Source organism: Geotrypetes seraphini, chromosome 2 (genome assembly GCF_902459505.1).
Source record: "Geotrypetes seraphini chromosome 2, aGeoSer1.1, whole genome shotgun sequence".
NCBI classification, from domain to species: domain Eukaryota; kingdom Metazoa; phylum Chordata; class Amphibia; order Gymnophiona; family Dermophiidae; genus Geotrypetes; species Geotrypetes seraphini.
The window spans coordinates 466,532,418-466,547,256 of record NC_047085.1 but is presented as its reverse complement, the minus strand read 5'-3'; the positions used below and the strand labels follow the sequence as shown (position 1 = coordinate 466,547,256).

The following is a 14,839-nucleotide window of genomic DNA, read 5'->3' as shown; positions in this document are numbered from 1 at the left end:
AATGGGGCAATCGTGCGGGGAAACTTCTGACTAATCTTGTTCGACCCTTTAAGAAGGCCACACGTATTTCCCGTATTCGGGAGAGCCCTACGGCACTGCATACGGAGGAGGTTGCCATTCAGGAACAGTTTGTGCGCTTTTATAGTGAACTGTACAGCTTGGGCCAGTGCGACGCCATGACGCGAGATTCGTTCTTTAAGGATATGGACCTTCCCCAGCTCACCGAGGCCTAAAGGGATTTACTCAATGCTCCCATTACCTGCACTGAGATTCAAATTGCTTTTGGCAGCTTGGGAGTTCCACATGTGAGAATATTATGCCTGCTTGTCCTCAGAGAAAGCAAAGATACTTGACTGTAGCAGGTGTTCCCTAAGGACAGCAGGCATATATTCTTACAACCCACCTACCTCTCCTAGTTGGCTTCTTAGCTTTGTTACTGAACTGATGGTCCTGTGAGCTGACATTGGGCGGGAAGACACCAGTTTGCATGCGGTATGGGCACTGCCTGAAGATTTAAAGTGACAATGTATTTGGTAGTATCCGTACTGGGTTCCATGGATAGTGTCACCCACATGTGAGAATATATGCTTGCTGTCTTCAAAGCACACCTACAACAGGTAAGTGTCTTTGGTTTATAATCTAATGTTTCAGGTATGAAGCACCATTTTATGTAGGATGTCTAGGTTGTAAATAGACTCTAATAACATATAACATAGCATTAGAGCAACTTAATGTGAATAGAGAGATAATCAGTTTAAACCACATTGTATCATATATAGTTCATTTATAAGTAGGATCTTCAGGGGTGATGTCAGATAGCATTTCTCATTTGTCTGACCCGAATGCTCTTCATCGATCCAAACTTTTAAAATGTGCCATCTATGTAATTATTCAAAATCTATTTCTATTTTCTTATTTTATCTCATTTATAATGAATAATTTCACTTATCTCAAATGTCTTTGATTAAAGATGCCTCCCCTGACATGAGTCCATGTTTCACAAACACAGCATCAGGATGAAGGCACCTAAAAACATACATTGTGAAGATCCAAACCTTAAGAATGCACATAGTTTATTCTGAATAAATAGGATAAAGGGGATGGGACTTGTATACTGCTTTTTCTGTGTGGTTTACACAATCAAAGTGGTTTACATATTAGTTGAGCTAAAATATTCACCCCACACTTCTTTCATAATTCTCTGCGGTTGGTAACAGTGGCAACCCCCTTAATTTAAACAGACACTGCTTATGTCGCTTCCTGCAATCACTCTACACAGCATCATACAAGCGTCATCCATTCTGATTTTTCATTGATGCCCTCTGGATTTACTGTATTCAATCTAAAAATCCATCTTTGCTCCAAATAATTCAACAGTTGATTGTAACTATTGTAACTATTACCCTCCCATCTAGTCTGAAGTACATCAATAATCTTCCATCACATATCGCATATCTTCAATGGAATGAGATTTTGCACTCCAGTGTTTAACCAGTATTGCTGATTCTACTTTCATATTAATTCTACATTTATGTTCATTCAGGCATAGGACTCCTTTTACAAAGCTGCGATAGCGTTTTTAGCGCATGCAGAATTGACGCGCACGCTAAAGCTGCGCTACGTGGCTAGAACTAATGCCAGCTCAATGCTGGCGTAATCATCTAGCGCTCGCTAAGCGTGCACTAAAACCGCTATCGCAGCTTTGTAAAAGGAGCCCATAGTCTTCTAGGTTATAAGGTGCTCTCCAAATATACCAAATCACATGGGCATTAAATAATATATACCACAAGAGAGGAACCACAAGAAGTATCTGTCCTAGAACATAGTAACTGGCCTGTTTTAGGATATCCAACTTGAACCCATTAATGTAGAATCACACCACTGGCAATGACCACATGTTGTGTGATTTCTAGATGTTTGTTCTACAGTAGGTTGTTTTGTCATGGTATTTAATAATTCCTCTATACTGAAACCCCCCTGAAATGCAAAAACAAGTTATTCAGGAAAAAACTTTAATTGTTCCACAACATGCAAATATTTCAATATGAGTTGGTTAAGCTGGGTTGACAAGGGAGAATAACGCTGAACAAATGTAAGTACTGTCTGTTCAGATTTCTGTAAATATTGTAATAAAAGATCTATTTGTGCATAATGTTACATTCCATTGAGTTTTTTGCAGCCCAAAGACATGACCCTATATTTCTTAGCATTAAATCTTAGCTGCCAGAGAGGCAAACTTCAGCAGACAGCCATTCAGCAATATCACTTACAAAAATGTAAAAAGGAAGAGGTCCAAGAACCAAACTTTGTGGTACACTGCTAGTAATATCCCTTTCCTCGGACTGAGCATCATTTACCACTACACTCTGTACCCTTCCTCAACTGGTTCATAACCCAGTAACTTTGGAGCCCATACTGAGGGCTCTCATTTATTTATTAGGCATCTGTATGGAACCATGTTAAAGGCTTTGCTAAAATCTAAATACACCACATCTAGCACTCTCCTATCCAACTCTCTGGTCACCAAATCAAAGAAATTGATCAGATTTGTCTGACTCTAGTGAAACCATATTGCCATAGATCCTCAGCCAGTTGGATTTTCATGATATCCTTAATGAATATGCAGGAGGCAGATTTGCTTATAATAGAGGTGACGGGCATGGAAATCTGCCTCATGCATATTCATTAGGGATATCTTGAAAACCTAACTGGTTGGGGGTCTCTCAGGACAGGTTTAAGAACCACTGCTTAATCCATTAGATTCCAGAAACTTCACTAGTCTCTGTTTTAAAAGTATTTCCATTAATTTACTTACCACAGATATAGAGAATGACATGGGGACAAATTTGTCCCTGCAGGAACTCAATTTCCCCATCCCTGTGAGTTTTGTCCCTGTCCCTGCCCCATTCATGTAAGCTCTGCCTTAACCACACAAGCCTTAAAAACTTATGATTTTAAAGTGTTTGAGGCTTTTACAGATGAGGACAGAGCTTGCAGGAATGGGGCAGGGACAGGAAAAGAATTCTCCATGACGGAAAAATGAGCTCCTGTGGGAACGGGAAAAAAATTTGTCCCTGTGTCATTCTCTATACAGACGTCAGACATACCGGCCTTTAGTTCACTACCTATTCCACTTTTGTGGAGTGGGACCATATCCACCCTTCTCCAGTCCTCTGGTACAACTCTCGACTCTAGAGAAGCCATCAGAGCTGCCAGAACTTCCCTAAGTTCCTTCAGTACCCTCGGATGTACATCAACCAGCCTCATCATTTTGTCCACCTTTAGTTTTGCTAGCTCCTCACAAACACAGTCCTCTGAAAATCATTCAGGGTCTACCACACCTTCATTTTTATTTGGTTTATCTTCTGTGGTTCTGCTCCAGACCCTTCAGCTATGAACATAGAACAGAAATATTCATTAAGCAATTCAGCCTTATTTTTATTAGCTTCTGTATATTTCTTCTCTTGAGTTTCAGAATGCCACTTTTACAGTTTCTCCAATCACTAACATATTTAAAAAAAATGTCTTGCCTCCCCATTTACTGTGTTTGCTTTTTTTCTTTCATATGCATTTTTGTTTTCCTGACTACTCTTCCAGCATCTCTTAACTTTTCCAGATATTTTTGCTTATCTTCCTCTTTCTGCGGTTTTTAGTAGTTTATGAAGGCTAACTTCTTTTTTCCTTATTTTTTTCAGCTATTACTTTTGAGAACCAAAGCTGCCTTCTTTTCCTCTTACTTCCTTACAAAATGGTTTGTTGCCCTTACAATAGCTGCTTTCAATTTTGCCCACTGTTTTCCTCCCCCTTCCAAATGTTCCCATCCAGACAACACCTTGTTATAAAATACATGCATATGTACAGATTTCTACCAGCACATACATGCACAAAGTTGTTGCTTTTTTGGAGCAGGTGTAGCTATGTGCTTTTATAGAATTGCCTTTCTGAAAACTGCCATACATATTGCCTTTATGAAATAGACTATGTGCTTATGTGCCTTTTCTGCTTCTTATAAAATTACCTTTCACGTGGTATGATGCCTATATGAAAAATAAATCATCTGAAATCTGTGTTAGTGAACAAGTGAAAAAAATATAATAAAATGTCATATTTGCCCTTGCATGTTTTTTAGCTCAAAAATTAGGCTTAGTTGAGGCCCCTTCCTTGCCACTTACAATAGCTGAATGGAACAAAGCGAAGCAGAGATCCATAGAACAAGGAGATTCTTCACAGCCATGTGTAATATGTCGAGAAGAATTTGAACTTTATCCACAGGTATTTAAGTGAAATATACAAAGTAGCCTTTATTGCTGTTCTAACTTTTATCTGCTTACTTAACCAGTTAGTAGACTGAATATTCCCATAAATTGTTTAAATGCTGGCATTCTCCTGCCTGATTAAACCTTTTTGAATATTGGGCCCTTATTATATAACATAAAACTCTAAGGGCTCCTTTTACAAAGCCATGCTAGGGCCTTAACGTGCTAGCCGCTACCGCCTCCTTTGGAGCAGGCGGTAGATTTCCAGCTAGCGCGCGCTAATCCAGTACGTGCGTTAAAACCGCAAGCGCGGCTTTGTAAAAGGAGCCCCAAGAGCTGTGTACTATATGATATTAAGAAAACTATACTTCTCTAAAATTACCCTATATCTTTGCATGCCTACGGAAAAGTGTCACATATCATAGCTGAAAAATTGGTGTCCAGTTGGTTTAAATTTTATGAGGGCAAATCAAAAATTTAAAGCAATTATTAAATTATGCAATAACCAGAACAGAGCTAGCAGAATGCAACATATGTACTCATAAATTGCCTGTTGGATAGTTCATCCATGCACAGTGCAGTGCTCGGCCTTTAGTCATGTGGCAGCCATGAGGTCAGAAACATGGACATACCATTGCAAGATTGCATCATCGAAGAACAACGTGCAGTAGTGCTCTTTTTTGGGGCAAAGAAAGTGAAATCTGTGAATATTCACCGTTAGATATTGACTCAGTATGGACATAGCACCATGAATCAATGAAAAGTTTGAGTGGTAAAAAGTTAAAACAGAAAGAACAGGTGTTCTGGTCGCTCATCAACATTTCGTACACAAGAGCACATTGACAGGGCAGATGTCTTGATTAGAGAAGACCAACGGATAACTGTGTCTTAATTGGCTGCAAATTTGGATATCGGTTATGGATCTTCATTTGCCATAATATATGATCACTTGGGATACAGGAAAGTCTTTCTCACTGCTCACCACATATTAGATTCTCCACTTATTCACCATTATAGGACCCTCAGAGACCCCTGAAGAAGACTTTTTGTCGAAATGTGGACCGTGTTGGGTCCTGTGCCCCTAGTGAACTTGGTCCTCTAAGGTTTTTATGTGGATTACTTTATTTTTATGTGGATGATTTTAGTGTACTTTTGGAACTTTGACATTTACAAATAAAGTCCATTTAAGGAACATCATCACTTCACAGAGTTTCTTTTGCTTTCCTCTGGATTTTCTTCTCTGTGGATACTTTGGGGTCATTCTCCTTGGTTTTCACGATGAGTTCTTAAACAGTTTACTGATCTGCACAAGCAACAGCATGTGGAGGTTGTGACCCCATTCCTGAGACAGTATGAAGATCTGAATATTCTGGAGAGAATTGTTTCATGGGTGCATCACTGTGACCCGGAGAGCAAAAGACCAAGCATGATGAAGTAAAGGAAGTAGTGCTCACCTGGCTTTGGGAGCAGCCGAAAAACTTCTGTGCAGGAATGCAGAAGTTAGTTGAACGATACAAAAAATGCATCATCTTGCATGGGGACTATGTGGAAAAGTGATATATTCAATTGCTCATAGTTACTTCTGTTAAAGCCGCTAAATATATTTTGCCTTTTGAATTTACCCTCGTATATGTGTATGTGTGTTAGAGATGTCACAGCTAGCAGGGTTAAGTATAAAAAATAAAGTGTATGCTTTCCACAGTATCAGATAATTAACTATGATTATGAAAATGGAACACAGTAAATTTCCTATTGTAGAGTTTTCTGGGAATAATTTGATATATCGCTGTGTAGATCCATACAACATATTACCAGCAATTGGAAAAATTACAATAGGCTTAACTACACATTTTGGTGGAATTCGCTATGTCATATTTATAAAATGGAAAGAAAAATTTTCCATACAAAAAGGGAATTATAATAATTTTAAAAAGATTTGGGGGCCCTTAACAAATTGTTGTAATGAATAGACATCATTTTCCACTGAAAGTACATTTATACATAGGGGGAGGGGGAAGGGTAGAAAGTTCCTTTATTGGTCTTATTAATAGATAAGAATACAATATTTATATGATATTTTGAATTAAATTACTTGTGGGAAGAGTGGGTGGGGAGGGAATAAATTTATGTATGTAAAATCATAATTGAATGAATTTCAAGTAATTTGTTAAAGTTTCAAATGATGTAATATTGTGTACTTGATGTAAGATGAAAAATGAATAAAGAATTTGAAAAAAAAAAAAAGATATATCGCTGTGTAGATCCTGGAATTAACAGAGCATTCCCATGGATAACTCAAGAATTCTTGTGTTTTGCACAGAGATTTATCACTTTAGGACAATTCAAGAACTCATGTTGTCAAGAGTGAGAGTGTGTGGAGAAGTAGAGGAAGATTTAAGAAGACGTGGTAATAATAGTATAAAATATATATATATATATATATATACACACACCCCATTTTAGGCAGGTCATAGAAGTAGGAATTGAGATGTGTAGGTCAGTGCATCTCAAAGATCTTTATTCCAATAGATAAGAACTATTATCCACAGCCTATACTTTGGACTCCCAGATGAAGGTATCTCTTAGGTTTCATCATAGACATTTAAAAGACGAAACCTTGTCAATCGATTTATCAAAAGCTGCAGACAACATGAACTAGGGATTTAAACTGTACCATCCCAGAGGACACTATACTAATTGCATTAACTAAACTGTATTCTCTAAAGCCTTTATGTATGAGATCCAAAATGGCACCGCAGTGGAAGGACATGCTGAATGGTTGCACTGTAGAGGCATGCTGAAAGGTCACATTGAAAGGCTGCACAAGCAAGGCTCAGTGTTTTGAAGAGTTTTATCTGCCATTGTCTGATGAACCAGAACATACGCAGTAAGACTAGTCTCAGTTAGGGCAATGGTCTTTGACCTAAGGGCCACCGTGGGAGCGTGCTGAGCATGATGGACCACTGGTCTGACCCAGCAGCGACAATTCTTATGTTCATATGTTCATTATCTCCCTGACGTTTTTCAATGGGAAAAAGGAGAGGAAAAGTGTGGAAGCCTCCCCTGGTGCCACTATCCACTCTGGGAATGAGACAGCCAACTTTTGATTTCTTCTAAGCTCCAGTAGGACTTCTCCTGCAGTTGCACCTGGAGTTTTTGCATCAGGCAGTAGTTTGGGGCGTCTTGCCATGTAGAACGAATGGCTTTCCCGCGACAAGGTAAAAGTTTACCAGAAGTTCAGTGTTCAGCAGGGGAACCCGAGCAGGATGATATCCCCTGTGAGCAAGGGGAAGGAGGGCTGCCTTCTGAGGATTTGGAGTTTGCTCTAAAGGAAGAAGAACTGATACAAGCTACTTCTAAAACCTTGGGTCAGGAAACAGTGAGTAATCTAATGAAAGCTAAGACCCGGGTGACTCTGGTTTCAGAGGAGCAGGGAAAATTAAGACCAGCCATTGTGACACTTGATTCACTATGGAATGCCATTAATGGCATACAGTCTTCTCTGCTAAAAAAAATAATCAAAATACTATGGATTTGAAGAATATTTCTGAAGCAATCTTGGTTCAAGCGCAGGCTGCTAATCAACATAGACAAGAAATGGATTCTTTAAAGGCTAGGCTCCAGGCAGTGGAGATGTGTGACTCCTTGATGGTAAAAGACAGAAATTATATTGCAAAATGCTTAGAGTACCTTGAAAATCAATTGAGACGATTTAATTAACGATTTCTGAATTTTCCTAAGTCTCCGCTAGTGCCAGCTGTGGATATGTATAAGAAATTTCTGATTGAAGTTTTAAATATGCCGTCGGAGGCACTTCTTCCTGTTACACGTGTTCAATACCTCCAGGGTTGGAAAAGATCTGCTAATCTGGAGGTAACAGCTGAGAAGAAAGAACTCCTGGGACTTACTGCCTTTTTGGAATCCTCTCTGGAAGTGGTTACCCTTAGGACTACATTGCTGGTCACCTTTGCTTTTGAATTTGACCGTCACAATATTCTTTGACCCTAAACAGCTTGAGGAATTTTTAAGTGCTAGAGAAGACTTTGAATCTGCTCTAGCTCATCCTTGGCACCTATTTTCTTTATCCCAATTACCCGGCCGCCTCTTGCCACCTGCAGTACATTCCAGTGTTCTTCGTTCTTGGCATTTTTGCTGGAGGGCCTTGGTCATGTTGTTGGGGGCGACCCTCAGGTTTTGGATCAGTTGTCTATTCAAGGGCATCCGCAGTTCCTACCTGGCAGCGATAACCCAATCTTTACGCGTTGGTCTGGGGAGGGCTAGATTCTTCTTGAACATTTATTGGAATCAGACGCTATAAAATCCTGAGCTGCTCTTCCTGTGCTCCATCCCTTGGGGGTGGGCAGTTTATTTGCATAAAAATTCACCATTATGTGGAGTCCTTGGCTTGCCCTGGCCTACAGTTTCGTCTGGGATACTAACTTCGTCTCTTTTTCGCTCAGTTTCACGATAGTGGCCTGACGGTGTCTGCATTGCATGGGGCTTTATGGAGTCTCTCTCCCCGGAAATCTTAAGAGGCTTTGGGGCATCGCTGGGGGAGAGATCTGGGTATACCTGTCGAGGTCCTTGAATTTTCCCTCCCTTATTAATCGTATCTCCTCTATCTCTATTAGTGGCGAATTGAGGGGATGCCAATTTTGGGTGGTTTATCGAGCATATTTTTCCCAGGAGCACGTGCACAAAGTGGGGGGTATTTCTTCCCCAACCTGTCCTAAATGTCAACAAGGTTGTAATTCCTTTTTCCATGCTTTTTGGGGTTGCCTTCGCGTGAAAGTTTTCTGGAGGGCTGTACTCCGCTTTATGGAATGGCTTTTTGGACAATCTCTCCTGATGTTGCCGGCAGGCTTACTTTTGGATCGGTATGAATCTTTGAGGGTGTCTGCTTGGGGACATCGGATGTTGATTCGGAAGGCTGCTGTTTTAGGTAAGAAGATCATACTTATTGTCTGGATGCAACCGACCGCACCTGCTTACTGGGCTTGGCGGAACCGCTTTCATAATTTAATGCTCTTGGAGCAACGCCATGCCCGCTTGTCTTTCAAGCAGAAAAAAGTTTTTTTGCAGGTCTGGGACTCCTACATTCAATCACTCTCCCCTAGGGCCAGAAGTTTGGTCTTAAACACATTCTAGGTTATGATACCGCTTGCCCTAGGATGCTTCCCCTGGGTGCTTGGTATGGTGTTTGGTTGTGTGTGGATGGCTGGTTTTGATGTTGTGCTGAGAGCTGTTCGTATGTTGAATAGGGTGGGGGTGGTTTCTGTAGGAGGCTGATTGAGGGTTGGGGACATTTCTGTTTGGTGCTTGCTGAGCGACATAAGAACACAGCTTGCTCAGCAGTCCTTCTGGTCTGTTTGTTTCTTCTTTGGGAAGGGGGGCTTGGTGGGATCTGGGGTTTGGGTTTAGATTTGGGTTGAGTCTACACAAGGGGAGAAGGCAGGGTGGGGGGGGTGTACATGCAAATTGCTTATTGTTGTACTTTAGGTTTTTTCAACTTTGTTGTGCTTTTGCACTGTTCTGTTTGTATGCTGGTTGTACAACAATAAAAATGATTTACACTAAGTGCTAGAGAAGAAATTAATGTCATAGGGCCTCTTCTATCAAACTGCGCTAGCAGTTTGTAGCATGGTGAGCCACGCTGAATGGCCCGCGCTGCTCCCGATGCTCATAGAGTTCTTATGAGTGTCAGGAGCAGCGCGGGCCATTCAGCACGGCTCTCTGCGCTAAAAACTGCTAGCGCAGTTTGATAGAAGAGGCCAATAGTGTAAATCCCATACGTTCATTATAGGCTGGCAAGGGACAGGGTCTCGGAGCGACCTTTCAATGCATTTTTGTTCCTTTATTACTTATAGATATTTACTTTTTCCTAAATTTTGGATCACAATTACCTAAATATTTCTGGGCGAAAGGTGTTAATTACTTCTTAATTGTATTTTCAGCCTTATTTTATTTTTATTTCAAGAATTTCTGTTTGCCTCCAAAGTATTGGTGATGTCTCACCACAGAAAAACCAAAAAATATATAGAAAACAAAGCATACAACTATAAGAAAGAACAGCTGCCTCAAAAAAAGAACTCAACAAAACACATACAGATGAATCACATCAACCCATATGCTCAGTCTAGCAGGCCTGCAAAAGGGTGTAACATAATTGTTTCTAAAAAAAAAAAAGTCCACAAAAGTCCAAAATTCCCAAAAAGAAATTAACAGTTTAAATTCTCAATATGTGCAGCAATATACTTATCTTAATAGTTATAGCCTGGGACTAGTATAATTCAATTCAAACAGTCACAGATGTAGAGGAGCAAAAATAAACATCTTTCTTACAGCCAAGCCCGACAGCGGCCCTGTTTAGCATAAATGCTATCTCAAGGGCGAGGCACACATCTTCATCCAAATATCCAGAGCAAAAATCCCAGCACAAACTAACTGGAAGTCAGAACTTTCCTCCAAAAAGACAGAGTTTAAATGCAAGCATAAAGTGGTGACGTCCAAAAGGCCCACCACACAACCAGACATCATGATATCATCACTTCAAGTCTATTCAGTTGGTGGATCTGTCTAGGTGTTCATCTAGATACTGCTTTAACTTTTCAGCGTCAGATATTATCTATGGTTCGGTCTTGCTTCTTTTCATTGCATCATATTTATAGTATTTACTCTTATATTGATACACTTAGCTGTGCCTGTCATATTTAAATTAGATTACTGCAATGTTATCTATGCGGGTCTTCTAGCATATTCTCTGAAAAGATTACAACTAATTCAAAACACTGCAATTAGATTACTCACTTCTGCCCATCATTTTGATCATGTAATTCCTTTACTTAAGGAGCATCATTGACTACCAATTAAATACCACATACATCGTAAAATTCTGACTCTTGCTTTTAAAGCTTTTCATTTCAGTCTTCCACATTATTTGGCAATCTCATTGTTCTTTATAGACCATCATGCTCATTTTGTTCATCCTCGGCTCATCAATTAGCTATTCCATCAGTGCATATGTCAAAATTAGTATCAACAACACACTCTGCATCCTTTGCCATGGTTCTTCTCGTCGGTTTTCACGAGCGAAGACACTTCTAATATACCGGACTCAGAGGACCTCATGAGTGGGGAACAGGCTGAGAAATTAGAACACATAGAGGTAAGTAAGGAGGATGTCCTCAAACAGATAGACAGGTTAAAATGCGGCAAATCACCGGGCCCGGACGGGATCCACCCAAGGGTTCTGAAGGAACTAAGACAGGAAATAGCGGGCACAATCCAACATGTTTGCAACCTATCCTTGAAAACGGGTGAGGTACCAGAGGACTGGAAATTGGCAAATGTCACACCCATCTTCAAGAAGGGATCGAGGGGTGACCCCGGGAACTACAGGCCGGTGAGCCTGACTTCAATTATAGGGAAGATGGTGGAAGCTATGATCAAGGACGGCATTTGCGAGCACATTGAGAGGAATGGCCTACTGAGAACAAGCCAGCACGGATTCTGTAAGGGGAGGTCGTGCCTAACGAACCTGCTGTACTTCTTTGAGGGAATAAGCAGGCGCATGGACAAAGGGGAGCCCATAGACATCATTTACCTCGATTTTCAGAAGGCTTTCGACAAGGTGCCACATGAAAGGCTACTTAAGAAGCTTTGGAACCACGGGGTGGGAGGGGATGTGCACAGATGGATCGAGCACTGGTTGTCGGGTAGACTGCAGAGGGTTGGAGTAAAGGGTCAATACTCTGACTGGCGGGGAGTCACGAGCGGTGTGCCACAGGGATCGGTGCTGGGGCCGTTACTCTTTAACATATTCATCAATGACCTGGAAAAGGAGGCAAAGTGTGAGGTTATAAAATTCGCAGACGATACCAAACTGTGCGGCAGAGTTAGGACCAGGGAGGAGTGTGAGGACCTACAAAGAGACCTGGACAAGCTGGAAGACTGGGCAAACAAATGGCAAATGCGCTTCAACGTGGACAAATGCAAGGTCATGCATATAGGGAAAAAGAACCCGTTGTTCAGCTACAAATTGGGGGGGGGTATTGATGGAAGACAGCAGACTCGAGAGAGACTTGGGTGTGCTGGTGGATGCATCACTGAAGCCATCTGCACAGTGCGCGGCAGCCTCGAAAAAAGCCAACAGGATGCTGGGCATCATAAAAAAGGGCATAACAACCAGAACACGGGAAGTCATCATGCCATTGTATCGAGCGATGGTGCGTCCGCATCTGGAATACTGCGTTCAGTACTGGTCGCCGCACCTCAAGAAGGACATGGCGGTACTTGAGAGAGTCCAAAGGAGAGCAACGAAAATGGTAAAAGGGCTGGAACACTGCTCATACGCCGAGAGGCTGGATAGGCTGGGGCTCTTCTCTCTGGAAAAAAGGAGGCTCAGGGGAGATATGATAGAGACCTTCAAGATCATGAGGGGCATAGAGAGGGTGGATAGGGACAGATTCTTCAGACTGAAGGGGACAGCAAATACAAGGGGGCATTCTGAGAAACTGAAGGGAGATAGGTTCAGAACAAATGCAAGGAAGTTCTTTTTCACCCAGAGGGTCGTGGACACTTGGAATGCGCTACCGGAGGAAGTGATCAGGCAGGGTACGGTCCAAGGATTCAAACAGGGATTGGATGGATTCCTGAGGGATAAAGGGATCATGGGATACTGAGGGAGGAGCTGGGATGTAACAAAAGTATAGAAAGTTTGTCAGGTAATGAGTATAAACCAACCAGGTCGTGCATGTGCAGGACCGGAGGGCTGGGACTCGATGGGAAGGCAGGACCAAATTGGGAGGCCAAGGTGGCAGGGGAGCCCCTTCAGATGATTCAGACAGGTTGTGATCTGTTTGGGCCGCCGCGGGAGCGGACTGCTGGGCAGGATGGACCTATGGTCTGACCCGGCAGAGGCACTGCTTATGTTCTTATGTTCTTATGGTTCCCACACTTTGGAATTCCTTACCATTGGAAACACGTTTTGAGCTTTCATATATGAAATTTAGTGCACTACTGAAAGCATATTTATTTCAACAAGCATTCTCAGGTGAACCTTGAGCCAGTTAATGTGTAATATGTCAGTAATGGTATCTGAAAATTAGCTATAAGTTTGTAATTCTTCTCCTCTCTCCTATAATTAATTTGTAGTTCCTTCTCCTTTTTGGATTTATTGTAAACTGCTTTGATGATTTGACGAAGGGAAGTATATAAGCCTCAATTAACATTAAACATTTAAGTGATGTTGCCTACATTTCAGGTGGGTTCTCTGCCAGATATGCTAGTATGTTATAAAAAATAAGTAGGCAACTCTGGCACTTGGTTATAAAGTTATCCTCTTTTTGCCTGCCTCAGAGCAGGTGTAAATGTCCCTGCCTGCTTATCAGGGATTTATTTTTGTAAAGGCATATGGGTGCTGTGTGCCTAGGTGCCCTGCTTTAAAAAGACTCTTTTTATGTAGAGGCCATACCAATGAGCCTATATTCTTTTTTTTTAATATCTTTATTCGTTTTTACATTATGCAAACAAGTGTACAATAATTCAAGTCATACTATACATTCTTCACTTGAAACTCTACATTCATTTTATACCATAAACTATCTCCCCTCCCTCCCTTTCCATATATTACCCCTCATAATATCATAAAACCCACCCATCCCTCCTCCCCCCTACATATATTTAATGGGGATAAATATAATTATTTATTTATTATAATACTCAATTAATGGTCTCCACACCTCTTTAAATTTCTTATAATAACCTCTCTTGATTGCCAATGTTTTTTCCATTTCATACACCTGACAAACCGAACTCCACCAGAAACAATAATTCAATCCTCTATAGTCTTTCCAGTTATGTGTTATATGTTGGATGGCAACTCCTGTTAAAATCATTAACAGTTTGTTATTATTCGATTAAATTTGACTTTTGGCCCTCATAGACATTCCAAACAAAACTGTGTCATATGATAGGGCCACAGGATTCTCTAACATACAATTTATTTGACCCCAGATTAATTTCCAAAAATTATTAATAAAAGGACAATAAAATAATAAATGATCTAGAGTTCCAGCCTCAAGATGACAATGCCAACATCTATTAGACTTAGAGCAATCCAATTTTTGTAAGCGAACAGGGGTCCAGAGTGCTCTATGCAACAGGAAAAACCATGTTTGCCTCATAGACGCAGACATTGTACATCTTATCCTCCAAGACCAAATACGTGGCCATTGAGATGCATTAATTTGATGCTTAATCTCAATGCTCCAAATATCTCTAAGTACAGTCCTTGGTTTTTTATTTAAATATCCAGATAATGTTTTATACCACTGTGCGGCCTGGTGACCCATAAAATCTGCCTGGAAGCATAAGAATTCTAGAGTAAAATGAGTATTTAAAGACTTCCATTCAGGGAACCCTGCCTGAATAGCCTGCTTCAATTGCAACCACTTATAACTTTGTTTTTTATTAAGTCCAAATTTATGTTGCAATTGTGAAAACTCCAGCAGCTTACCATCATTAATAACATCATCTAAAGTACGTATTCCTGCTTCAATCCAATCCTTCCAGACAATCATAAA

General features: G+C 40.8%; 1 protein-coding gene across 1 annotated transcript in view; it reads left to right on the top strand.

The window, feature by feature from the left end:
• Positions 1–14,839, top strand: part of RNF32 (ring finger protein 32) — an 82,447-nt gene that overhangs the window by 27,918 nt on the left and 39,690 nt on the right. The window contains exon 4 of the mRNA XM_033931613.1: positions 4,130–4,272. Within this exon, the coding sequence (XP_033787504.1) occupies positions 4,130–4,272 (143 nt within the window). The remainder of the gene's footprint in view (positions 1–4,129; positions 4,273–14,839) is intronic.